Raw genomic sequence first — 26379 nt, forward strand, 5'->3', positions numbered from 1 at the left:
AATCACGTTAATATTATAAAATAACATATAAAGCAACATTAATACTAGACAGCACTTAAAATCTAAGCACCAAATGGCAAATACTTTCTCGGTCATTTTAAACTTTCATCTTTGGACAGAAACCAAGTATCAAAACTCTCATATAAATAAAAATATAGAAATACTTGGAAAAGTAAGAAGAATGTTAAGAGTCATAATAAAACTTTTTGTAAACTTTCCCATATGCAGGTATTATTAAACATCTATTTCAGTAAGTTAAATGAGCATTTTGCTAATTTTATTTTTTCAATTTAATTGTCCCCAAATGTAAACAACAATTAGGTTCATTACTCTCCCTTTGGAAAGGAAATCTTGGCTTAGGAAGACTTGATCAGGAATAGTTTCTAAGCATATGTATTCAAATGCAACTATTTCTAAGTGATTTTGTGCCTCTAAAGATGCAGTTCTTCAGTCATGAAAATGAACTATCATTCCTAAACTGGCATCACTTCATTGTGTAAAGCTAAGTGTATTTGTAATATTTTTATATCTTGAATTTTCAAATGTACTCTTCAGTTGGCACTTTTTAAGTCTTGGGTATAATATGATATGCATCACAGAGGTATGTTCTATATGATGAGAGACAAAGAATGTATGTTGCTATATTTATTTCTGGAGAACCAGTTACAGCCACAGTGCCAAATATCAGATTATCCTGCTTATTCATTGAGTTCATTCACAAAACAGGATCGGAAATGGGGACACTTTGAGAGAAAGGTCTGAATGCATGGTGGTAAAAAGGAGGTTTAAGAAGAAACAGACATAGTTAAGAATGGAGGAGTTTATAATTGAGAAAGTAGTTTTGGCCCTCCTTTGACAAAGCACCTATTTCTCATTGCAGGCTTAAGCTTAATTTTGTTGTTGAAAAAGTCTAGGCCCTAGCTTTTGTAAGAAAAGACTAGGACACATTTTCAGTGTTGTGGAAAACAAGGGCAAACTCGGTTTTTGCCCAGCTATGTTAGAAGAACATAGTAGTAGAAGAACAAGGATAAGTCAAATATAAATATTTCATTCTCGGCTATTACAAAACCTTCTGGGAATTGTTTCTCAGGTACCTTTAATTATTTACCCCGTTTCTTAGAATTCCCAGTTATTTGCCATTCTAGGTGAGTCTCTAGAAAAGTGATCACAAAATGAGCTTACTGTATCCTTGCCTTCATGTTGCTAAGTAGGCCATTGACTAATTCTAGAAAGGACAACATAAACCCAAAGAAAAAAAATTCATATAGAAGAGCTTGAAAGAAATGAATCCTGGCAGTTGCTTCTAATGTCTTTAATAAAATATATCTTTCATGTTTCAATGGCTTGAGTCCTAATCATCATGATTTTTTTTTCATCTAATAACTGTGAACAGCTTGTGATTCACCACTGTAAAACTAATGTCTCCCAGCCATAACAACATGACTGTAGACTTGGTCTAAGGTGGGAATCCTGCCAAAAACAATTACACTTTCTGCATTATCCACTGGATCACCATTATATATTTGGAAATACAATCCCTTCTTTTTTCTCCTGGTCCTGAGAGACCAAATGCCCTAAAACAAATGCAAGCATTTGTCTCATTTTAGCTCATTTTTAGCTAGTTTTTTTATTACATGGCACAGGTGCTCTCCCACTTGTTTCACGTGCAAAAGCACAGCACTGAGGTTCTTCAGCGTACAACTGTGACACCGGTCACTGCTGATGAAAATTTATTTTTTCATGGATTAAAGTTGATCCTGATTTTCTGGATGACCCACATAGCTTAATATTTGCTAATGTGCGTTATGTCCTCACTTTCAAGATTTGTGTTAGAAAGAGTTTTTATCTCACATCCAGGGGACCCTGGTTGAATTGAGAGTTTGTATCTGTGTGGCAGGTTTCATAATAATTTCAAAAATATAAAATGTTTTTGCTTTTATCATACTGTTTGTTGGTACTGTGGACACATGTGTAGAATTCAGCTGTTAAGCTGCAGCTTCTGTAAATAGCTAGAACTACAGTGACTTGACTTTCCCTGCTAGAGGTGGTGCTTTCTATGTCTCTCGCTTTGTGCAGGAGAGGAGATCAAAATTCCAGTTTTACCTACCTTCCCCAGAAGACGGCATATATATGTAAGGACTGATGATTTGCCAGGTGTAAAGATCGCTAAAATGGAGAGCCGTTAGCTGTATTAATCCAAGAGAACTGTGTCTCTAATCAATAGGCAGTGAGTAACTATTGAAGAGAGGCGGTGTGGGTTTGTGCCGTGTCAGGGAGGGTGCTCAGTTTGAAACAGCAGTTGTCTTCTGAAGAGAGTGAACTGGGTGCATGTCTGTATCACTGAAGCAATACAGAACTCCTTCAGCAGTCCAAGCACAGGCCAGGGGTATTAACAGGTCTGTCCTGTGGGTGGAAGGTGGAATAACACCTTTTACCCTGTTGACCTCAGCCAGCAGCCAAGTTCCCACACAGCCACTCAACTCACTCCCCCCTTCCAAGAGTGGACAGAGGAGAGAATAGGAAAAGCAAAAGTGAGAAAACTTGTGGATCAAGATAAAGACACTTTAGTAAGTGAAGGAAAGAGAAAACCCAAGTGATGCAAAGGCACTCGCTTACCCCTTCCCACAAGCAGACCTGTGCCCATCGAGTCTCCAGCAACAGCCAACCTGTAAGTCAGAGCTCTCTATCCTCTTCATCTTCTACCACAGTTTTATGGCTGATCGTGATGTTATGTGGCACAGAATATCCCTTGGAGCAATTTGGGTCAAGTGGTCTGCCTATGTCCCCTCCTAACTACGTGCCTACCGCCAGCCTTCTCACTGGGATGGGCAGAGAGGAAAATGAGAAAGCTTTGGTGCTGTGCAAGCACTGCTCAGCAATAGCTAAAACACTGGTGTGCTAGCAACGCTGTTTTGGACACTAATACAAAACACAGCACCATATGGTGCTGTGTGGAAAGTGAACACCATCCCAGCCAGATCCAGTACATACCCAGCTTTAAATAATCCCAGTTCATGTTTGAAGCCTAGCATAAGTAATATGGGCTCTTTGTATTTGCCATTACAAATCATTGCTATGATTTTGGGGGGATTTTTTTTTTCCTTTTCCAAGTGTAGTGGTTTTTCAAATGGAAGTTGAGATCTATTTCGTTACATGAGTTCAGAAGCCAGGACAGAGCCTTAACTAAAACTTCCCAACAGCATGGGCAGATTGAACTTCGTTCCCCAAAGATATTTAGCTGAGGCCTGACAGGTCCAGATCTCTATGGTGTCAGGAGGGGAGGGAAGGATGGGGGAGGATTGGAGACAGAGACTGGAGTACAGTGCTGGAAAGACCCAGGCTTTTCTCTATTAGGGGTGGAGTGATGCTTCTGAGAAGGGATCGCCTAAGGTTTTCAAATTTTCTGGTGCAGGCAGCTGGCCCCATTTTTTTGGCAGTTGTAGGTAGTGTTATTTCATCTATGCCTAAAATCCTTGACTGGTGGTTGAAGAAAAGCAGTAAGTGTGATAGGAGATGTGGTAGCATCCTAGGAGTCAGCAATACTGATCCCAGGGATCCTGGAATGACACTGGTGTTGTCTCTGTCACCTTATATGCAGCATTAAAATGGTTTAATGGAGAAGATCACAGTAGTGTGCTAGTAACAGTCTTCTCCAGAATTCTTGCCCAGGGATCCAAATGTAAACTGGTGCTTTATTTTAATGTGCATTTTTGAAGGTGGATTAGGAGACATTAACGCCTTTGTTGTAGCAAGTTCAGAAAGTATTTAGCTTTCGTTGCAGATGGGAAACAATTGTTCATGAGTGTCTGGGGAGGTAGTGAGCTGGCTTTGTCTCAGTGAGAGCATAGTGGTTTGGAATCACTACTGGCATTCCGGTAACGAAAACAGAAAAGCTATTCAGAAAATTCACAGCCTTTTTCAGAAACCTTTATTCAACGTGAGCAGTGTTATACCCTACACCCTTAATACATTTGAGATAAATATTGTAACTTGACATAACAATTTACGGTGGGAACAGGAGAGGTCTGACCATCTTGTACCCTAGCTTTGGAAAACCTGCAGCATTCTTTTATAAAGGGGTATTACTCATCAAGTTTTTTAATCATTTGTATTCTCTCACCTGAGGTGAAATTCTGACCTAATTAAACTTAATAGATGAGAACTGTTGAAACTGGCAGACTCAGAATTTCACCCATACTGTTTAGGTGCTTTTAACTGGAGTATAGAAATAATTAAGGTATATGAGATGACTGTGGTAGCAAAGATAGATAGGCAAAGCCATGAAAAGAAAATTGCAATAAATAGTAACAGGCATAAAGGGATGATATTTAAAAAAAAAAAATTAAAGATGCAATAACTCTAAAAAGAGAAAATATTCAAATCTGAGAAACTTTAAAAATAAGTCAACTTATTTTTGCCCTTAGGTGAATTATATTCAAGGATTAGTGCACTAAATAGATGGGCAAAATTAGCTTCAATTACACTGTGATTTCTATCTATAAACAGGTCAGGTGTAGCAGGGGTTCCAATGAGGCTGACTAGATGTTTTCTCTAGAAGGATGTCTCTTGTTCAAGGTGACTATATGCAAACCAAAGAATGCATAGGTGATAAATGAGAATTAATCAGAGATGAACATCTCCTTACTGTACCCTGGTTTTAGAATTTAGGCACTAATATAGACTGCAGCGTCAAAGAAGAGAATAGCCCAGAAGAACTAGCTCTTTTACACAGGCTGCGGTGGTCGGTAGCATTCATCAATTGGTTTGAATTGTCTCCAGTGATAAAAAGTGAATAATCATCATGTTATTTACACCTGTGAGGTTATTCTTTCTGCAGCATGACCACAAGTGTCACCCAGAAGGACTAGCTTTTGCTGAGTCCTTCAAAGCAGGAATTAAAATAACGCCTTGAAACGGAAGGGTTTTAAAGCAGATCAACTCCTTACTTTTCTGCTATTAATAGATTTGCTTCTAGTTTGGGCTTTATATTTCCCCAAATAGAAAATTATTTAAGGTCTTTTGCAAAAAGCTCAGTCAGTCTTGACCTCAAAGCCAATTTATTTTTGTGACAAAAAGTTATCTATTTCTGTAATACTATGTGTGGTCATAATGACGCATTTTATAAATTACATTTGCCATTGATGTTTTCATGACTATACTTGACATTATAAATTGAATTTTAGAATAACTTGGTGAGTTTAATTTCTAAATTAATTGTCTAGGAATGTGAACCACATCTCTGATTTTTTTTATTCTTGGTTGTTTTTTTTCTAGCAGAAGCTTTATGTTATTGATAATAAAACTAACAAATGATCTCCGTAGCAGAGTATTACTGTTTTCTCCTGGTATTTATGTGATCAGACATTTTCATTATTTCTCATAAATATATACATGATAGAGTTTTCAATATATATATATTTATTTTTTTTAATTCTCCCACCTAATTGTTTTTATTTCTCCCTCCTAGTCTGCTCCCAGTTTTCAAGAGGAGTCTTTGCTATTTTTGGATTCTATGACAAGAAGTCTGTAAATACCATAACATCATTCTGTGGGACTCTTCATGTCTCATTCATAACTCCCAGCTTCCCAACAGATGGAACACATCCCTTCGTCATTCAGATGAGACCTGATCTCAAGGGGGCTCTTCTTAGTTTGATTGAATACTATCAGTGGACCAAGTTTGCGTATTTGTATGACAGCGACAGAGGTAAGATGTGGTACTTTTTATCTGCATGTTGTTTGCTACGTGTATCTTACTGAAATGCTGAATTAGTATTGGAAAAGTAAATGAGGAAAGGAATTTTTGCCTGCAGCAAATGTAAGTGTAAGCTTTACTTTAGAAGTGAGCTTTTGGGACAGAAACAAAATTGTTTAAATAAGAATAAAATTATGACAGTATATATTAATAGAATCGAAAACATGCTGATAAGCAATACGAGATTAATCACATGTTGTAAAACAGTTCCTATGAAAAGTTTTTTTTTTTCTTTTTTTTTTTTTTAAAGAATCATCTAAGGAGGAAAAAAAACCAAACATCTGAGCATGAAGGACAATGTGTTATCACAGATTCACTCCGCATATGCAAAATCGATAGTTGGGCACTAAGCAAGCAAGAATCTTGGATGCAGTCCCTGCTTCTTTGGAGACTGCTTTTGATAAATACTTGAGTTCCTCTCCTCTGTTGAGCTTAGATTTTTTTGTTGTTGTTGTTGATAAACCCAAATCTACTGTCTGTAAGAAATCTACTCCATGGTACAGTCTTCTCAAGTTCTATGCCCTTTTATGGTTGTAGTAATAACAATATAGCAGTTTATAAGCTGGGAAGAATAACTTGCAAATTCCAGTATATGAACTACTTTTCTGAGAAGAAGCAACATTATACAGAAGTGGGATTTTTTTGACTGCCTTTTCTGGGATTCCATTATTGCCATTCTGTCTTCAGGTTCTCCTTACCTAGTCCTTGGCTAACTTTTCTGTATTTTAGCTTCTCCTGTTCACTCAAAAAAGGCTATTTTGTTGCTCACCATTTTAAACATTATGTTGTTCAGAAGCTGAAGGGACCTCCTCAAGACAGTTCATTATCACTGTTGTAAGCACTAAAGTTACATAAACTAATACTGGTATGTAGCCCCCAACAGTAATGTCATGTGGGAGGATGAACCCTAAGCCCATTTCTCTGGTGGATACTTTTCAAATTCGCATTAGAAACGGAAACATTCACTGCCTTTTTAGAAAGGACAGATGTAAAACTACTTGCTTAGCCAATACTCTGTCAATCATCTCGCAGTGCGCAGTGCGTGACCTGCATGTGTTTTATATTTAGAAAATACTGAAAAACACCTAGTTCTTCTTGTGAGCTGCACCGGCTGAATCTGGCCAGGAATAACAGCATGAAATTGTTTTTGTAGTCATCCTTCGGTTATGCCTTTTTTTCTTATTTGTTTGTTTTAATTGTGGCAAGGCACCCCAGTGATAACAAGCTCCAAGGCATGAAGCTGCTACCTTTATGTTGAGTAAATCGTTGCTCCTCAGTGCTCCCACTGATTGCACAAGGTTAACCTGCAGAGTCAAGCAGTGTGTAGTCAGCAACACTGACCTCAAACCCTGAATATACTGGGTCCACAATTCCTCTAAACATTTTTGCATAAGTGTTAATGTAATGACAGTTACGTGTATTTAAGGAATGATACATAATTTAAAATGTTTCCACCTTCAGGAGTGACATAAAAAAGCCAAAGAGACTTACTTTTCATGGAAGCTGTGAAAGTTAATAGGAATTAATTTGATGACTTATTCCAAAAGAATCATTTATTGCTACTTTTACAGCTCCTCTGTGGTTAGGGGCTGACTGGTTGAAGTGCAGGGCAGTTTCTTATCTCATTCCTGTCTATAAGAAGTGGGGCCATTTAGTATATGCATGTCCAGGCTATTACTGGCGTAATATGGCAGTTGCTCTCATATGTGTGGATTAGTGTCCTTTACCCTCCTTGCCTCCTCTGTGTTGCCAGTAGTAAACAGTGGGTTTTGGAAAAAGTCGTGACGTTATTGGAGGATTCTATCTGTAACGGAATTGCTAATTTACTCAGCTTCTGTTCAGTCCTCCTTTTCAGAGCTCACTGAATTAAGAGTTTGTCTCATTATGACCAAAAGAGTTTCAGGCTCATGAGTTTCCCAAATAGAAGTATTCCTGCAGTTTAAAAAAAGGCAACTGAAGTTGTTGGAGTTTTCTCCTCTGCAGAGTCCTGCTTCTGTTACCCCTCTCCTGAGGCTTCCACGTCCACAGAATTACTGCCATGAATGCTTTTTTTTCTGTTTGTTTTCCCTTCTTTTGCAATGTGTTATTGCTGTCAGAATAAACTAAACTGTATGGGGCTGAACAAATCTGCCACCTATAAAAAGCAAGAAATCCAGGCATCCGTTTGACATCTCTGCAGAGAGCATCCCAAGAAAAGGGAGTCCCAAGGAAAAATGGAAGATCAGAGGAGTAAAATATAAAACCCCTTTGTAATGGATAGTATTAACATTAATAGCCCATTTAATTTATGCCTAACTGACATTCTGTTTAACTCGGAGGAAACATAGACAGATTGGAGGACTTGAAATCTACTAAATGAGATCTGAAACAATTATCCTGATCCAGATTATATCTGTTTCAGCTTGGGTGGGTTTTTTTGTGGTTTGTTTGGTTTTTTTTTTTTAATTATTTTAAAGTACCATTTAAAACATTAATATGAAGTATTGACTTATTTTAGTGATTTTTAATGTTTTAAGATATTCCCTACATCTTTTAGTTTGCTTACATTAATTATCTTTTCCTTTTAGCACGAGTTCTCCACATTTATCTTTAAAATATTATAAATAGCTTATATGTATCCTTGGACTGTAGTTATCTATTATTTTAAAATACATATTCATTGCATGATGTACAAAACTTCATATCAGTCTTTCTTTAAAGTTTACATAGAAAACCAAAACTATTTGAGATTATTGTTGAATTTATGTTTTTGGAAGCCTGACATTTTCTACCTTTGCTAATGACCAGTCTTGTATAGTGCTGTAAGTCATTACTGTTTTCACTGATAAAGCTGAATTGCTAAACACTGACCAATCTTAATTTAATGATGTATTTATAGACTATAAGACAAATTAATTCGTAGTGCTTTCTTTCTACATTTATGGACATAACCACTGTTATTTCTCATGAGAGTTATTCCTGAAGGTTCCTTTACGTATCAAGTCATAAATTTGACTCAAAGAAATGACTCCTGGTGTTCTGTGGTTTCAAGGGAGATGAATATGCAAAAGTGACAATTGGCCTGTGAGAAAGTCTAATTTTCTTTTTTCTGTAATACTATCTGCTATCCTTAAAATTGCTCTCTAGAATTAGGTGGAATTCTCTGGAAGGGATTTAAACATAACAAGTCCAATTCCTGTGCTACTGGAAATTGTTAAAATGGTATCTGTTGTGTAGCAGAAATTCATTTCCAGCAGTAATTTTCATATTTCTATACTCTGTTATTTAATCCTTTAAAAGGGAAAATTGGTCAAGTAAAATCTTCACTGATTTTACAATATATTGTAGGCAGTTGCAGCTGTACAGACATTACAGCTTCCTGGCAGTAATGTGCCAAAAGGATAAAATGGAAGCAAACATACTCCTGTAGACTGCTTGTTAGTTGTTAGCATTGAGCCTACTTATCTATATGGAAAGAGATATGTGGCATATCTTCTTTCAGAATCAGGGATTTGACTGTAGGCAACAGAAGTAACTCCTCCATTAGCTCCACTGCAGAATATGGGAATTTTGCCACAGACCTCAGTGAGGTCCGGGTTTAAATACAGTACTGCTCAAGTGCTGAGAACAAAATCGGTTCAATAGCATTTCATAATAAGCAGCTGATCCTCTTGCCATAACTGGATCACTTTTCTCTAGAAGACCTCTTTCCCAGCATGTGGAATTCAGCAGTAAATCAATGAAACTGCAAAATTCCATTCTGAAGAAGGCTGAAGCAAAACCAAAAGGTTGTCCTTGCAAGGCTTTACTCTGATTCCTTGCAGCGATGTATATAGACATTTCATGCAGTAAGAACTGATTTGGCCCACACATATCTTCATTTCTGAGTCCTAACAATGTGTGACAGGTCAAACAACTATCAAGGAAATCTTAAATAAGTAATCTCATAAATAACATTCTAGAAGCTCGTTATTCTTGAAGCTTTATCAGTCATATCTTCTGTTTTCTCCTGTGCTTCACTAGGCTTATCAACATTGCAAGCTGTGCTGGATTCTGCTGCTGAAAAGAAATGGCAAGTGACTGCTATCAATGTAGGAAATATTAACAATGACAGAAAAGATGAAACTTACCGTTCACTGTTTCAAGACCTAGAGGTAAAAAAGGAAAGGCGAGTGATTTTGGACTGTGAGCGCGATAAAGTCAACGACATTGTTGATCAGGTTTGCTATTCTCCATTCTTCAGTGACAGCAGTTAGCTATACTCTATAAGTAAATGTAATGAGTTCGTTTCTCTTGATCCTGTTCTTGTGATTATTATGCATCATTTGGAAGTGACAGGTTTGTATTGAGGACCATTTATATATCAGGCAGAAAGTGAACATACAAATCCTATAATCCCTCCCTTTGCTCAAAGGCAAGATAATTCTATCTGGATGATCCTATATGGCTTTATACCCTGATTATTTGGAAAAAAAAATATCTCATTAAGGCTATTTCACAACCTATGTAGTATATTATATTACATGTAGTTGATACACTATTATATATGGTGCATTATAAATAGTTATATTATGTCTGTGTTATATTAATTCTCCTTACACCTAGAAAGTATTTTCTGCTTCTAATGCTTTTTCCAAGAGCCTTTTACATCTTCAGAATGTTGTATCAACAGCTTCTCTTTTCCATTTAACTCCCTTTGCAGTTCATGTTTCTAAGCTCTTTGTCATTCCTACTGTCCTTGGGTCTCTGTTTTGTCTCCCTGTTAAGGTATGTTAACCAAAAATGCTGTTTTCCATAGCTAAGGCCTCCTGAGCTTTGAACATAATGGAAAATTATGTATTCTCTCCAACCACACATACATTATTTGCCAAAACGGTGTTGTTTTTTTTTATTTTTCACAACAGCATCGTGGTGCTCTAATTCAAATTATTGCATTACCTTCAAATCCACCTCTTTAGTCCTAGTGTCTAGGAAGGTCTTACTGTCTCTGTATCTTCTTTCTATGCATGCAGAGCACAATGGAAGATTATAAGGATAGTTCCCTGCTGGCTTGAGCTTGACCATGTGAGGCTGTGTAGCATCTATAGGGATATATCATCAGAGTTAAGATGTATTGGTTTGAAGCTTTTTTGAAGGGCTTATAATTTTGGTCTTTATTATGAAGGTCATTGCATTTGGAGAGGCTCAGGCAGTCTGTCCTCAATGGAATGCATTGTATTGGTCTGTTTTATTTGGAATTCATATCCACAAACTATTTTTCTAATTTTCAAGATCAATTTGAATTTGATCCTGTTCTCCAAAGCATTTGCAACCTTCCTATCATCTGCAGTTTTTTAAAATCATATTTTCGGATCTGTTACCCATGTCAAGAAATGTACTGAGTAGAGCATTGCTTGAGAGAAATAGTACTTTTAGGCCTTTTTCAGCTGGTTCTCTGTGGCTTTTCAAACGGTTGTTCGCTTACTTTATGGTGTCTTGTCCGTGTTCCCTGAAGAGCTGGTAACGATGTCATACAGGACAAAAGCCTTATTAGACTCAAGATATGTCACATCTGCTGTTTCCTCATTATCTATTAGGCTAGCTATCATGTCAGAGAAAGGAAAGAAATTGCTTTGACGTATTTTGATATTGAGAAGACTATACTGACTGTTTAACATCTTATTATCCTATAGATTCTTTTAAAATTAAGTATGTAATATTCATTATAATCTCTTCCCTGATACGGAAGTTTGACTGATTGTAAGTTTCTCCAGTTTTTCCTTTTCCCACTTCTTAAAGACAAGGACCCTCTTTAGCATTTAGTAACCACTCATTTTTACTACCTATTTAGTAACAGACCTATTTTTTTTCTTTGGCTGCTTCTTAAATTTTGATTGCAGCTCGGGGATATTTTTCTTACCCTAATTGCACTTTGATAGATTCTGCCTTGTTTTGAGTCAGATTTTCTCGGCTTATCCCCATAGACTTGTGCTACTCCTGAAGCATACAGATGGATAAACTGTTGTTTCTGCTGTTTTGATTTGTAAGTCACTGAAGAATTCTAGATAACTAGGTCAGCCACGTAGGTCAGTTAATATAATTCCAATTAGTTGTTCTTCTCAAAATAGTTTACTGCTATGCCCTAGAACATGGTCTCTTTAATTGCTGTCAGCTGTCTCATATGGATTTAGCCTTGAAATTCTCTTTACAAGATACCCTAGCAGTTTCTGGAGTTTGGTCTGGTTTCTAAGTCCATTATCCTTACACTCTGCTTCTGTAACTTCCCTTCCTTACATAAAAAAGTAAACCCACATTCAATATCTCAAGTAGCTGGAAATAAAATCTGAAATAACTGTTTCACTATTAATTTTCTCCATCTCTTAAGATGAAGGTCTGTGCTGAACAATGGATTTCTTGGCCTGTGAGTATCCTTTAAATGTAATGTTCTGATTTTCTTTTCTAAAAGCAAACTATGTACTTCAGGTCTTGCTTTCCTATCAGATCTATTCTTTAAAAATTCATTTAATACCTGCCCAGAAAAAAACTCTCAGCAATTTCTTTCATTTCATGAGGGTGCCTGAAGTAGACCCTCTGTATTAGTATCCCTTTTCTTTTCCTGTGTATTTTTACTGAGAGTTGTGTAACAGCCTTTCTGTTGACCAGATTTTTCTTGAATACTGAAGTATTATTTGAATTCTTGATATACAGAGCAACAATTTCTTTACTTTCTTCTTTGCTTTCTATTCTTGAACAAACATTCTATGGTAGTGTTTGATTTATCCCACTAACTTATTAAGCTGTGGTGGCAACCTCGGGTTCACCCAGTAACACTCTGTAGTCCTTCGATCTTTGTATACACACATGATGTGTTTGCAAAGTTGCTTCATCATTCTTGGTTTTTGTCTCATGTTATAGTTTCTCTTCCAGATATCAATGATTTATGACGTTTGAAGTTGAAAAGTATTTCAGTTCCCCATCTCTCCTCAGACTAGTTTATATTCCTTCTCTCTGATTTGGCAGGTCAGTGTTACCATGCTCTTCATTATATACCCTCTATCTCTTCTCAGCCAGCTTCCTTTGCAGAATCTCATTTCCTGCTGATAACACCCTTTGGGCAGCCGTGCAATTACTGCCACTTCTTCTCTATCCCTGCTTGAGATGCTAGGCTAAACTAGGGACACTGGTGAATACCTTTGTGTCCACAGCTCCTTCGTCATGGCTTTTGGAGCTACCACTGAATCTTCGAGTTTTAACTGGCAGCATCCTTAGTGTTCATATGGATGAGTGGCAAAGGGCAATGTTTTAGAAAGCTAGATTAATGAAATAGTACCCAGTAGCAGTTAGAGCGGAGTTAGTAACCATTGATTCAAAGACTTGCAGCTACCGACTGTTTTCTCAGATACCAATGACAAAGAGGCATTTTACGTAGAAGAGCTAATCTGTTTGGTCTAACTGAAATTTCTTTGGAAGCAGCAGCCGCATAAGAAATACATCAGAACACGGTTCTTAAACCTTTTAATAAGTAATGAGTCTGGAGTAGTTTGAACCAAGTAACTGTTTTAGAATAATTAAGTTCATACATCATGTATATATTGAGCTCAGAAGAGGAATAATTGAAAAATTTCTATGGCCTATGTAATGTGATCCTCTCAGTCTCAAACTCTAGTGACATAAAACTTAGTTTTAAATGCTGCCTTCAGTTATACTATATTTCTGCAACTAAAGCAAGTATGTGGAATGTTGTTCACTACTAGCCTGGTACAAGTTATAGGGTACCTTCTGAATATTTTAGTTATTTGTTAATTGAGGACATACGTGAATCATTAAGTTGCTGTCATTATTCAAAAGATGGAAGGAACCTCTAGAGTCCTGTTATCTCCCACATCCTTTTTCTAGAGAAGTGTTTGCTTCAAAATGCAAACTTCCCCATGCAGACACATCTTAATTAGGCTTATTTGGGAGAAGAATCCATATTACGTGCCTGCCAGTGGAGACTGAGAAACCAGCAGCTGTCTTTGAGGGAGATTACGAGGAAGCCTTAGGGCAATAAACAATTTGAACTTTGAAAGACTTCCTCATAATGTAGATGCTTTCATTAATGTCAGTGGGCTTTTAAGCTTTTTCCAGTTCAAGGAACATTACAATTCTGCTACAAAGGGAGCAGAATCCAAACAAGAGTCTCTGAGACACAGTGCTTCTACTGCATGATGCCTGCTTTCTCCTGTCCAGGTTGTGCCTTTAATACACAGCATAATAATTAGCATTCAACTCCTCAGTTTCCAGATCTTGGGACTTGAAAATGACTAATTTCCACCAGCAGAGAGTATGTTCAATACTGGATTAAGTAAAATAAAGAGTAAAGCACTGAACAAACTCAGTATTGCATACCATAAAGCTCATAACTAGCTTTAACATCATACTGCATTTTGTATTTTTTTAGTCTCAGTCCAAGTATCAGGTGAACATTCTCCATTACGGGGGTATTTCTTCTTTTTTACAGGTTATCACAATTGGTAAACATGTTAAAGGATACCATTATATCATTGCAAATCTGGTAAGCATTTTTAATATTTAAAATACCTGTATTACTTATTTTACTGTTCATGGAAGTCCATCAACTATTATTTTGGTTTAAGTGCATTTTAGAAGATAAAAAAAGCTGAACGTCTTTATCCTTGCCAAACGAATGCATGTATTGAGATGGTATTTGTTTTATTGGCTGAATCTTTTCAGGGCTTAGATGCCTCCTGTGATATTTCCATCAATGGGAATGAAGGTTGTTCAGCACCTTCAGTAGCACTTCATCCCTTTTTCTACACACTTTAGAAAAGTAGGGTACAGAAATCAGAAAAAATACCTTCTGCATTGTACGCTGATACATTCATTCAGCAAACTCATGTTTCTTCTCTCACCTCTAAAGTACTTAAAAATTACAGTTCTCAGTTTTCATTCTGCTAGACTAGTGAGCCTCAGCTTTACACATCTTCATTCCTCAGATTGGCTTGGTGATCAGTTTGAATTAATCTGTTCTTGACCATAGGTGATCAGACAGTAGAGCTAATAGTGTTCCTAAGGGGGAAAGTTCAGGAAGCACATTAGTTCTGTCAAAGTATTTTCTTTTAAAATTGTGTCTAAAGGTGAAAGGCCATTTTACTGACATGAAAGTCAACAACACTTAACTTACTGCACCTAGGGAATCTAATCCAACATTTTTTTGTAACAGACAAAGCAAATTCTGCAGGCTTGAATCTCAGTTATTCTGTTCCAGAAAAAAGTTTTGGTGGTTGCATGGTGTAAGTGCCTCTAAATCATTTTTTCCATCACTTATTCTTGGACTGTGATAGCGCTTGATAGAAATTTCATCAAGGCCCAGAGAGTCTTCCATAGTCCTTTGAGGGACCTGAGGAAACAGAATGACCATAGTGTTTCTGTCACACTTCACACGTAACCCCTGTCTCCTCCCAACCTTTGATCAAAACATTCCCTCCCTCCAGGCAGGCAGTATTGTGAAGGATCATGTATGTCACTAGACAGGTATGAAGAAGCCTTATACTCTAAAGGCCTCTTTAAAGCAAAACAGTGGGATTTCATTTTTATATTTATTAACTATTTTTTAAGATAAAGAAGGTAAGGTACTGATATTCACAAAGCAAGCATAAAAGTCTTACAACACTTGAAAAATTCCCTAACTGTTAGACATTTGTATTTTGCATTGCAAATATTGTATAAATAGTGTTTTGAGTCTTAAGGGAAATATTTTAGAAAAATTGTCTAGTGTATTTCATTATGTTAACTGGTTGCTATTTTAGCCATTGCTTTAAGTTTGTAACAGTAAGCCCATAAGATCTAAAACTTACTGAATCTTGTATTTTAAAGCTGTTTAATATCATATTTGCTTCCTACAGGTTTATACAGTTTAAGTGCAAATATTGTAGATCTTCTGTCTAACATCATATAAAATATATATGTAATGATTTTAAAACTGTTTTTCTCTGTCACAAAGAAAACTTACCTAGTACTTGATCATATCCAGTCATCTTCACTGAATCCACCTTATTTCTTTTCTTCACTGTAATAATGTTCTCCAGTCTGATCAGTCAGTCAAGAAATTGATCTGTTTTAAGAATAAAACATGCTGATAGATGGAGAAGAGTATGCAATGAATGTTCCTGTTTGAATGTCAAGCTCACAATAATATTGAATAAAGTTTCATGATCCGTGTAGAAGTGTCTCTATTAGCATGCAGAAACACATCATTGATGAGTATCATTAATATGCAATAGTTAAAGAGCATCTAGTATAGCAATTGTAGTAACTTCTAATAGTGTGGTCTGAAGTTGCTACTACTTTTTGTGTTCACTTAGAGCATTCATTTAAATTGAAGTGTCCGAAAGCAGTATTTCATTTAAATTCGTTTGTATGGTTGTTTGGGGCAAGTTAAAACACAGAACATGGAAAACAAAACATATGTGCTGTTTGTAAGAATGAGAAGTAGTTCTTTTACTGGAGGGAGGAGGCAGGGGAGATGGTAGATCCTTCCACGTGCTGTAGCAATCCTGGCAACAAGAGGACACCACTGTGGCTGTAGCTATACCTGCCTAAAATGTGCTTGCCTAACTGTTATTCATGTCAGTGTTCCCTTTCTCATTTAAGCAGTCCCATTGAAATTAACAAGAATGTTTAGGAAAGTAAGCATGGCAAGGACAGATCCACTCTATAAAGGTGTATGTCTAGTGAGCAACAAGAGGCGTTGCTGGCTGGTGGAGATGACGACTTAATTCTGGCAGCCCAGGACTTAAACTTGGATCCTGTTTGAGCTGGCTTACACTTCTGCAGTAGAAGTCATGTGGTAACTCTTTATTTGTATATACTATTGAGAGATCTGCCAAAACTGTTGGAATAACAGACATAATGTTTTCTGTGTCCAGGGATTTACTGATGGAGATTTGTCAAAAATTCAGTTTGGAGGAGCTAACGTCTCAGGATTTCAGATAGTTGACTATGATGATCCCCTGGTGTCAAAATTTATACAACGCTGGTCAACACTGGAAGAAAAAGAATATCCTGGTGCACACACTAGTACAATTAAGGTATGTCTTACATTTGTTTTAACCGTGACAGATGTGCAGGAAGTGAGGGAATTGGAATAGAAAGACAGGAGACAGAGAAAGCCTTTCAAAATCAGCTGTGCCAACACAGTTTTATATTTCTCTGGGGTACTTTTAACATTGTCTATCATAGCACTGGTTGAGCAAAGATGCTGCACTGTCAAAAATGTTCAAGACAACTTTAATTCTTCTTGTGTCACTGTAAATCTGCGCTTGACAGTTTGTTAGGTAATTGTTTTAGATGTGATGATATATCAAGTATCTACTGGCTTTTCTTGATTTTTCTCTTTCTCTGTGCTATGAAATGTTTTAAAGGCAAATACGTAGTCATGTGTAGGCTTCCAGGGAACACAGATCTAGCATTTTCTGATATAATATAAACTTGTAAGGAAATGGTAAGACAGTTGCTTTGAGACAGATGCCTAAATCCCACGAAGCCTTTTAAAATTAAATGGTATGCCAGAGGTACAGAATCATGGTCTGATTTCAGGCCTGAGTGACACAAGATGTGACACTGAGCAAGTGGTTGAACTTCCTTACCTCAGTTTTACTTCTGGATAAAAGTAGGATAATAGTACTTTCTTACCTTCTGTGACCATTATGAGCACCAGTTAGTGCTTGCAAGATGTTAACAAGAATAACGCCATTTTAATGCTAAATAATTTTTCTTTTAAGTGATACAATCAAAAATTTTATTAAGAATGAGTATACTTAAATAGCTCTAGGATGTATTGAGACAAAAAGATAAATGGCAAATGTTCTAGGCATAACTATTTGTGCTATTATTGATTTATAATGAGATGGATAAGAAGTTTCAGCAAGTAATGGAAGAACCATTTTTTTAAAATTCCTGGAACAAAAATCCTTTAAAGCACACAACCTTAATTTAAATGAAAAAAAAAAAAGTTTGTAGGTTCCTTTTTTCTGAGGCCAAATGTGGGGGTCATTTAGGCAAAGTTATGATTTTTCTGTGGTTATTTTTGTATTTTTAAAATCTTTATCACAGAATAATTGGATTTCTCATTTGAAGTTTTACATAATAAACTAGAGTCAGTGTTATGCCTTTAGACACATTCATATTACGTACGTGTCATATATGTGGTAAATAAGTGCTCTCATTTAGGAAAAAAGGAAGAGACGTGGCTGTAAGTGATTATTAAAATTCTTTTGTCTCTCTGATTCTTGAATGCCCAAATCTACCTACCTACTAATGTTGCATAATCATAGTCTGGAAATGATCACAGTGAAATGCATGACTAAAATAAAAAAAGTCTAACTGAAGCCAAGATGCAGTTTTTCTCATTGATGGAAAAGTAGATCAGAGGGACAGTGTGCTAAGGATTCTGGTACCTCTGGTATTACTTACAGTAGGCAGAAAATTGCATTTGTGTTAGATAAGATGAAGTGGTTGCAATGTTTTATTAGAGCATTAAAATCTGTAACTATCACAGATATTCCCTCTGTTTCTTCCATGATGGGTCCTTTCAAGTCTACTAGAAACTGAAAAGGCTGAAGGAGTGTATTTTGAATAACTTCTATTTAGAGGTTTATTTTGTTATGGATAGGAGAAATAAATGAATTGAAACATTTGTTTTCATTAATCTTATTAGCGTAAAACACATTTTAAATTCAATTTAAAAGGCTGATCTATCTTCATTTATATATTGTCTGCTTAAGGAATGTACAGGATCTCACTGATAATCAAGAGATTGAGACTTGTGTTAAATTATTAGTTAATTTATAAATGCTAGAGGTATTGATGGGGGGGAAAATGTGGAGGTATATTCCAATGTTTGGAGAGATTGATTGCATTGGTTACTGTATTTTTTTTTTTGTAGCTTTCTATCTTTTACCCTTGTACACGTATCACTTGTCTTTTTTGCCTGCCATTACATGTAAGGACAGAGATGTGTCACATTTCATTCCCATCCTTGAGGGAGCTACAGGCAGAGCAGAATCATAGAAATCATAGAAACATGGCAAGAAAGGTCTTTGACCAGTCCATCCTCCCTGCCTGAAGGCAGAATCAGCTATACCTGGCAGTTCCTCTAATTTAACAGTTTCCCCAAGTGTTCTATTGCCGGGCTTAAATAGTCTTATTTTTTGCTTTTTGTCTAACCTAAATCAACCTTTGTATCACCTAATCTGTTACTCCCCTTTATCTGTTTCTAATGGATGTGAGGAAGTTCTCCTTTTTAGCTGTCCTTCTATATTTTAAGATGGCTGCCATATTTGTCCTTGCCTTCTTGCCTGCTAAACTAAATAATCCCTTTTCCTTTGAATTTTCTACTCTGAGATCATGTTTGTCATTTTGCTCTGGAACCTTTCTAATTGGTACCCATCTTCTTTGAAATGCCAGATTGGCATCTGAGTGCTATGCAGTAGACATTGAAATAACGGCGCTGTGTTTCTCAGAAGCAGTACTCCTTTCAGGGCTTCCTTTTTTGTTACTCATTTTTTTAATTATTTTTTTTCTCACTATCGTGATACTGTTGAAATACATTTATCATGAGATGCACACAAACATCCAGATCTTTTTCTGCATTGCTTTTCTATACCGCTGCCGATTTAGATGGTGTCATACAATATCTTTGCACTCGATCATTCCTTTAAAATACAGGATTTTTCATCTATTCTTGTTGAATTGCATCCCTTACCTGTCCCTCCTGAACATGCCGTTCCTTCATATGTTAATATTCTAGCTGCGTTTGTTATCCTTTTCTTCTTGGAATAGTGTATAAAAATCGAAGTTAGTGAGCAGGTTAAATCCCTGGTCTGCCATTTGTCCCTTCCGCGATCTTATGAATAATTTTTCTCCTCTTCTGGTTTTGAGGCAGTTGTCCAAATTGTCAGTGGTTATAAATGAGCCTTTGTCATTATTTCCCATGGAATTTAGGAAGCTGTCACTGCAAATTCCTTATGAAAAGGATAGGAAGGCTAATAAAAGTCCTGTATTATCAATACAGAAATGAGAGGTGGTTACATGCCCCTACAAGGTAATGTTATCTCTGGGATTGCAAATGTTCTTTCATTGCAGGCAATAGCATTGCAACTGTGTTGTATTATCGTCCTTTTGTAATCCAAAAGGAAGTATACATTCATTTTACATTATAAAATGCAAGTCAATGGGATATGACTGAGCTGACGTGACAAGACATATCACAACGTCAAAGTACAATCCTGAATATAGACGAAGACACCTCTTTCTAAGATAAAGTGCATTTCAAAGGAATGTGCTCTTCAAGAAATAAAAACATTGTTGAAAACCCGTTTCATAGATGGCCAGAAGAGGTCCTGAATCAAATTGCTTTAAAAATGTATTTTCACAATTTATAAAATATTAATTACAAGAAATTGCAGTTTTAGGATGTAGATGCGAAGAGACACTGGTTTTACTTGTTGCTGCGCTGTACCTGTATTGATAAAAAAACACAAGATTTGAAGATTAAGTTGGGACACTTAAAACTAGTGCTTTTCTGTCTTTTTACAAAAGGTCTTTTCATCTTTCGAAAGTAAAGCCGATATACTGTTTACCTCAGATTCAATTTAGAATATATCTGTTGTAACTGAGGGTGCTGTTATCAGTCTCTGCATGCAATTCTAGAAGAACTAGTAACGTGTAGATCTTGAAACATAGCACTGAGCATCCTGGTGAATTTCTTTGTCAAGTAGCAAAACGAAGGCCACATTTAATTTTATAAAGGCCTAATAATACCAAGTTGAAATCCCCTTTTGATCCATTATTGTGAATTTACAAATATGCTGGGCTTTCTGAGCCTTAGTGTTGTGTCAGTATATTATGTTTAAGGCAAATCTCTTGCTGTTGTGGAAGGACAGGACACTGAAGGACAACACATCCATTTGCATCCAACTGCTTCAACTTTCTAATCTGATTAACCCATTCTGTTTGGGGGCAGCCTTTGATCTAATTCCTGGAAGAAGCTCAATTACTACCACTTGAAGGCTAGTGAGACATGATAAGTTGTATTGGGTTTGCATGGCAAAGTTTTGGTAGCAGGGGGTCTACCAGGTTGGCTTCTGTGAGAAGCTGCTAGAAGCTTCCCCCATTTCTGATAGAGCCAATGCCAGCTGGCTCCAAGACGGACCTGCTGCTGGCTAAGGCCAAGCTCATCAGTGATGGTGGTAGCATCTTGGTGAGAACATATTTAAGAAGGGCGGGGGGAAAAAACAATTGTGCAACAGCAGCTGGGGAGAGGAGTGAGAATATGTGAGAGCAACAACTCTGCAAACACCAAGGTCAGTGAAGAAGGAGGGGGAGGAGATGCTCCAGGCATCGGGGCAGAGGTTTGCCTGTGGTGAAGCCCCGCAACCTCCCCCTGCAGCTGATGGAGGACCCCATGCTGGAGTAGGTGGATGCCCGAAGGAGGCTGTGACCCTATAGGAAGCCTGTTCTGGAGCAGGCTCCTGTCAGGACCTGTGGACCCATGAAGAGAGGAGCCCACACTGGAGCAGGTTTGCTGGCAGGACTTGTGACCATGCAGAGGACCCACGCTGGAGCCGTCTGTTCCTGAAGGACTGCACCCCATGGAAGGGACCCACGCTGGAGCAGTTTGTGAATGACTGCAGCCTGTGGGAAGGACTCACATCGTAGAAGTTCATGGAGGACTGTCTCCCATGGGAGGGATCCCATGCTAGAGCAGGGGAAGAGTGTGAGGAGTCCTCCCCCTGAGGAGGAAGGAGCGGCAGAGATGTGTGATGAACTGACCACAACCCCCATTCCTTGTCCCCTTGTGCCGCTCAGGAGGAGGAGGTAGAGAAATTGGCAGTGAAGTTGGTCCTGGGAAGAAGGGAGGGGTGGGGGAATGGTGGTTTAAGACTTGGTTTTATTCCTTGTTGTCCTACTCTGATTTTAATTTTTCCCCAAGTTTTGCCCATGATGGTAATCAGTGAATGATCTCTCCCTGCCTTTATCACGACCCATAAGCTTTTTGTTCTGTTTTCTCTCCTCTCTCCAGCTGAGGAGGAGTGATAGAGCAGCTTTGGTAGGGGCCTGGCATCCAGCCAAGGTCGACCCACCACATAAGTACTAAGTTTAAAGTATACAAGTATAAATTGGGAGAGGAGTGGCTGGAGAGCAGGCCTGCAGAAAGGGATCTTTCTGGTCGGCAGCAGGCTCAGTAGGAGTCAGCAGTGTGCCCCAGCAGCCCAGAGGGCAAACGGCACACTGGGGTGCATCAAACACAGCATATCCAGCTGGTCAAAAGAGGCGATTATCCCACTGTATTCAGCGTTGGTGTGGCCTCACCTGGAGTATTGTGTGCAATTCTGGGCCCTGCAATTTAAGAAGGATGTTCAGGTTCTTGAATGCATCTGGAGAATGCTGGAAGGAAAGCTCTGTGAGGAACTAGTAAGGACTTTGGGCTTGTCTAGTTTGGAGAAAAGGAGGCTGAGGGGTGACCTTATTCTTCTGTACAGCTTCCTGAGGAGGGGAAGTGGAGAGGGAGGTGCTGAGCTCTTCTCCCTGGTATCCAGTGACAGGACGCGTGGGAATGGTTCAAAGCTGGGCCAGGGGAGGTTTAGACTGGACATTAGGAAGCTTTTCTTTCCCAAGAGGTTGGTCAAGCACTTTAACAGGCTTCCTAGAGAGATGGTCAATGCCCCAAGCCTGTCAGCATTGAAGAGGCATTTGGACATAGCCCTTAACAACATGCTTTAACTTTGTCAGCCCTGAATTGGTCCGACTGAAATAGTCTAGTATCTTCTATAAGCTGTCCTACTCTGTGATGAGCTTTACTAAAAGCAATCTTAGGCTTGGTGTGTGCTAGAAGTATCTGAGACAACTTAGGTATGATATATAAAGAAACTACATGCAGCACGCAGAAAAGAATTTGGGGCTGCCTGGGTGGAAGACATAAGACAGCTCAGTCTTGTAGAGAATACCATTGTGTTGGAAGATGGTAACAACCCCAGTACTCACTGCATCTGTTTCCAGTGTCTTGAACTGCTTCATGCTGGTATATTGTGTTTCAGATGTTCAGAATTCTTACGATTGTATTTCAAGCTTCATAATCTTTCCTCCCTCCTTCCCCCCCCAAGCAATCAATGCATAGCAAAGTTAACAAAAATATAGATTCTTTTTGCCTTCTGTCATAGTTTAACCCCAGCTGGCAGCCAAGACCATGCAGCCACTCACACAGTTCTCCCCTGTCCCCCAGTAGGGCAGGGAGAAAAGGAGGGGAAAGGGAAAGGAAAAAAAAAAACTTGTGGGTTGAGGTAAAGACAGTTTAATAGAAACAATAACAGAAAAGGAAAATAACAATAATAATGACACAAGTCACTCTCAGTGGCCGGTGAATTGGCACCATCCCTAGCAGTGATCGCAGATTCCCGCCCTCTGGCAAACTCCCATTTATATACTGAGCGTGACATCTGTGGTACGGGATATTCCATTGTCCATTCCATCTTTCTGTATAGGCTCCTTCTCAGCTTCTATGGGAAGCTGAAAAAAGTCCTTGAAAATAATACAAACATCACCCGGCAACAAGTAAATCAGTATGCATTACTGACATCCCTTTCATACCAAATCTGAAACACAGCAACCACTAGAAAGAAAACTAACTCTGTCCCAGCTAAAACCAGGACGCCTTTAATTTTCCTTTAGTAGTTTTACATTTTCGGGTCTCACTTTTATAACCAAGTTGTCTAGTCTTTTAGCAAATTATTACGAAATCTGTTTTTTTTTCAAGATGTAGTTCTAGAATTTGAAGTATTTGTGTAGTATCAAATGGTGTGCGCTTTATGATAAAATTGCAAAAGTTGAAAACTGCCAATTTTAGACTGTAAGTCAGGAAGAATGAAGCTTGTAATTGAAAGCTGCTGGTTTAACTGTACTGGTGCTTGTTTAGCTCAAGGATGGAATACAGAGCATGCAGACAAATATAAAAGTATTTCTTTACCTCACAGAAGTAATTAAAATTTAGATGACACATTGATAATCAGGAATAAAGAAGAGAGCAATGAAAACATTTCTTCAATCTGGAAATTCAGAAAGCATTTGGACTAGATATAGACAACTGAGCAAAAGCATACAATTATGAATTAGACAATATCTTCATTTTGGGGTACGTCTCTTATGATTGCAGTGTGTTGGAAAATGGTTTTATAGTACCAGGCATTTTAGTAAGAGTTATAAGTGATATTCTGTTGCACCTGCTGTACTTCTAATGGAAGAATGTGATTTGATTATGCCTGAATTCAAGTAGATGATAATTGATTTATAAATAAGAATTTAAAAATTTAGTTAAATTCAGTATTTAATATGTGATTTAATCAGGAACTGAACTGGAGCCAAGTTTTTTTTTTTAAGTACCCTTGTAAAACTGTAGATTTGTGAGATTTTTCTGCATATGTTTTCCAGTCCTTGTGTTTTGTTTTCCTGGGCATAAAAAAAAAAAATTTAAAAAAAAAAAAAAAAAAATATATATATATATATATATATATATATATATATATATATATATGTATCAGTTGGCTTTCTAGCTACCTGGTTTCACTGGACTTTTGAATCCCATTATTCAATCTTCTCTACTTGCAAAAGTATAGATGAAAAATGTAGGCGTAAAAAATCACAATGTTAAACTTCATGCTTCTTTTAGTAGCTTAAGGTTCTTTTGCATAATAATCACTCATTCCAGCACAGTTGGTTTGTTTGGTTTTGTTGTGTTTTTTTAAAGAAAACTCAATTAAAGAATGGAACATTTGGTCAGCGAAAACAGCGGGTGGTTTGGGGCAATCTGTAGATTTGTCTCAGACATACAAAGGCCCTATTGACCCCGCTTCTTTGAGCCTGCAAGTAAAAGTGGCTGAACTGTGCTAAAGCAAAAGTATTTGCCAGACGTTAGAAAACTACAGAGTCCTGATGTCTCTATGCAGCTTTGTTTCTTTGAATTTGAATCCACTTATTCTTAGTAATTATAAGTGTTTAAGGATATTCAGCCAACAAAGTTCAATGGATTCCTCCTGCTTATTTTTCCAGGAACGCTTTATCACTTTTTTTCAACCAGCAATTCACCTGAATATGGTTGATACAAACAGAAGAAAGCTCCAAGTGCTCAGCAAGATCCGGCATGCCTCTGGCCTTGTCAAGGTCAATGGCATTTAGGACAGGGAGCTTGATGGGAAATGGCGATTAGAGGAGAAGGGAGAATGATACACAAAGCTGAAAGTAGTAGTAGGAGGAATGTGTCATTCAAAAAAAGGGGTCAGCAAAGTGGAAAGAGCCTGTTGGGATGTAAGTGAAAGGCACAGAAGGGTGGTGGCAGCTCACAGAGCTGGAGAGACATCTATGGCCAGATATTTCTTGGGTCGGGAGAATAAGAGAGGAGGAAAAGCACTGAGGATCACTAGAAGATCATTTAGTGTGTCTTTATGTAAAGGCTAGTCAAAGAATCCTCATATGAAATTCCAATTTAGAATAATTTCTGTTGCAGTGTTGTTGAGCTTCTAGGGTAAATAATTTATTTCCATTAATCTTTGTAGGACTTTCTGTTGACAATGAGTAAAAATAATATAGCTGAAGAGCCTAATGGAATTTTCAGGTTCTTACCATTCATATAGTATCAGTCATTTTATAAAATTGAATGATCTGATCTCTAATCCCTCTTCTCCTATTTTCATTAATTGCACCAATCATTAATTATTCTTCTAGAAAATGATCTGGAATACATTTTTATGATCATCGCAATAACTTTCTTTTGGTTAAAAACTCAACTCAAGGATATTTACCACAGTTAACAATGCTTGGATGGCCATTTTTATCATAAAAGGAGCAGTGATTGAAGACTGTGTTTCAGTATATATGTTAGTAAATGATCATTTTAGATTTTAAAATTTATATCTACTGTAAGTCACATATGCTTACTGATTTATGACTAACATTAATTTTTGAAGGTAGAACATAGGAATTTAAAGAGGCTCAAGTGTATTTTTAAGGTAAAGCAGTAAAAAAACCAAAAAACACCCCACAAAACAAATAACCACCCACCCCACCTCCGCCCCAAAAAATAAACCAAAACCCAACCCCCCCACTTTAACACTTTAAACATTCATAGTAGCTCTTTCAAATCCATTTCTTACAGCATGATTTTTCAGAGAAGTCTTTTTGCCTTCCTATTTGTACATTTTGTTTTCATCCTCTGCTTTAAATTTTCCTACTTGGTCTATTTTCACTATTATAACCATAGGCTTCAGTTTTTGCTGCTGGATCCTGCTGATTTTTAACGCTGTGAAGTGGCATACTTTTCTCTAGCTTACCCTTGAAGAAAGAGATTTTATGTATTCATATGGTGACGATTAAAAAGGCTTATGGTCTTTGTGGCTTACAGTAAATTAAAGGTGATTTTATTATCAGTGGCATTTCTATTTTGCAAGTGCATTCTGTTTAAAGTTAGAAGTAAAATTACACAAATAATTGTAAAATGTTATTTATTCTGTCAGTATGTATATTTTCCACCGTGAAGTGGATTGGAAGACAACATTCTTTTATATAAGTAAAATGCTGTGGGTTGAAATCCAAATAATTGTTTTTATTATTTCTGT

At 37.4% G+C, this 26379-nt stretch overlaps 1 protein-coding gene across 4 annotated transcripts in view; it reads left to right on the forward strand.

The window, feature by feature from the left end:
• The window catches only part of GRIA2 (glutamate ionotropic receptor AMPA type subunit 2), a 98609-nt gene that overhangs the window by 36522 nt on the left and 35708 nt on the right, over positions 1–26379 (forward strand). For all 4 annotated transcript variants that reach the window (XR_010071289.1, XM_063336431.1, XM_063336430.1 and 1 more), the window contains exons 3-6: positions 5468–5707; positions 9758–9954; positions 14214–14267; positions 16642–16803. Coding sequence is in view for 3 of the 4 variants with exons in the window: in XM_063336431.1 (XP_063192501.1) it covers positions 5468–5707; positions 9758–9954; positions 14214–14267; positions 16642–16803 (653 nt within the window). In the remaining variant the exon portion in view is untranslated. The remainder of the gene's footprint in view (positions 1–5467; positions 5708–9757; positions 9955–14213; positions 14268–16641; positions 16804–26379) is intronic.

This window comes from Chroicocephalus ridibundus, chromosome 5 (genome assembly GCF_963924245.1).
Source record: "Chroicocephalus ridibundus chromosome 5, bChrRid1.1, whole genome shotgun sequence".
NCBI lineage: Eukaryota > Metazoa > Chordata > Aves > Charadriiformes > Laridae > Chroicocephalus > Chroicocephalus ridibundus.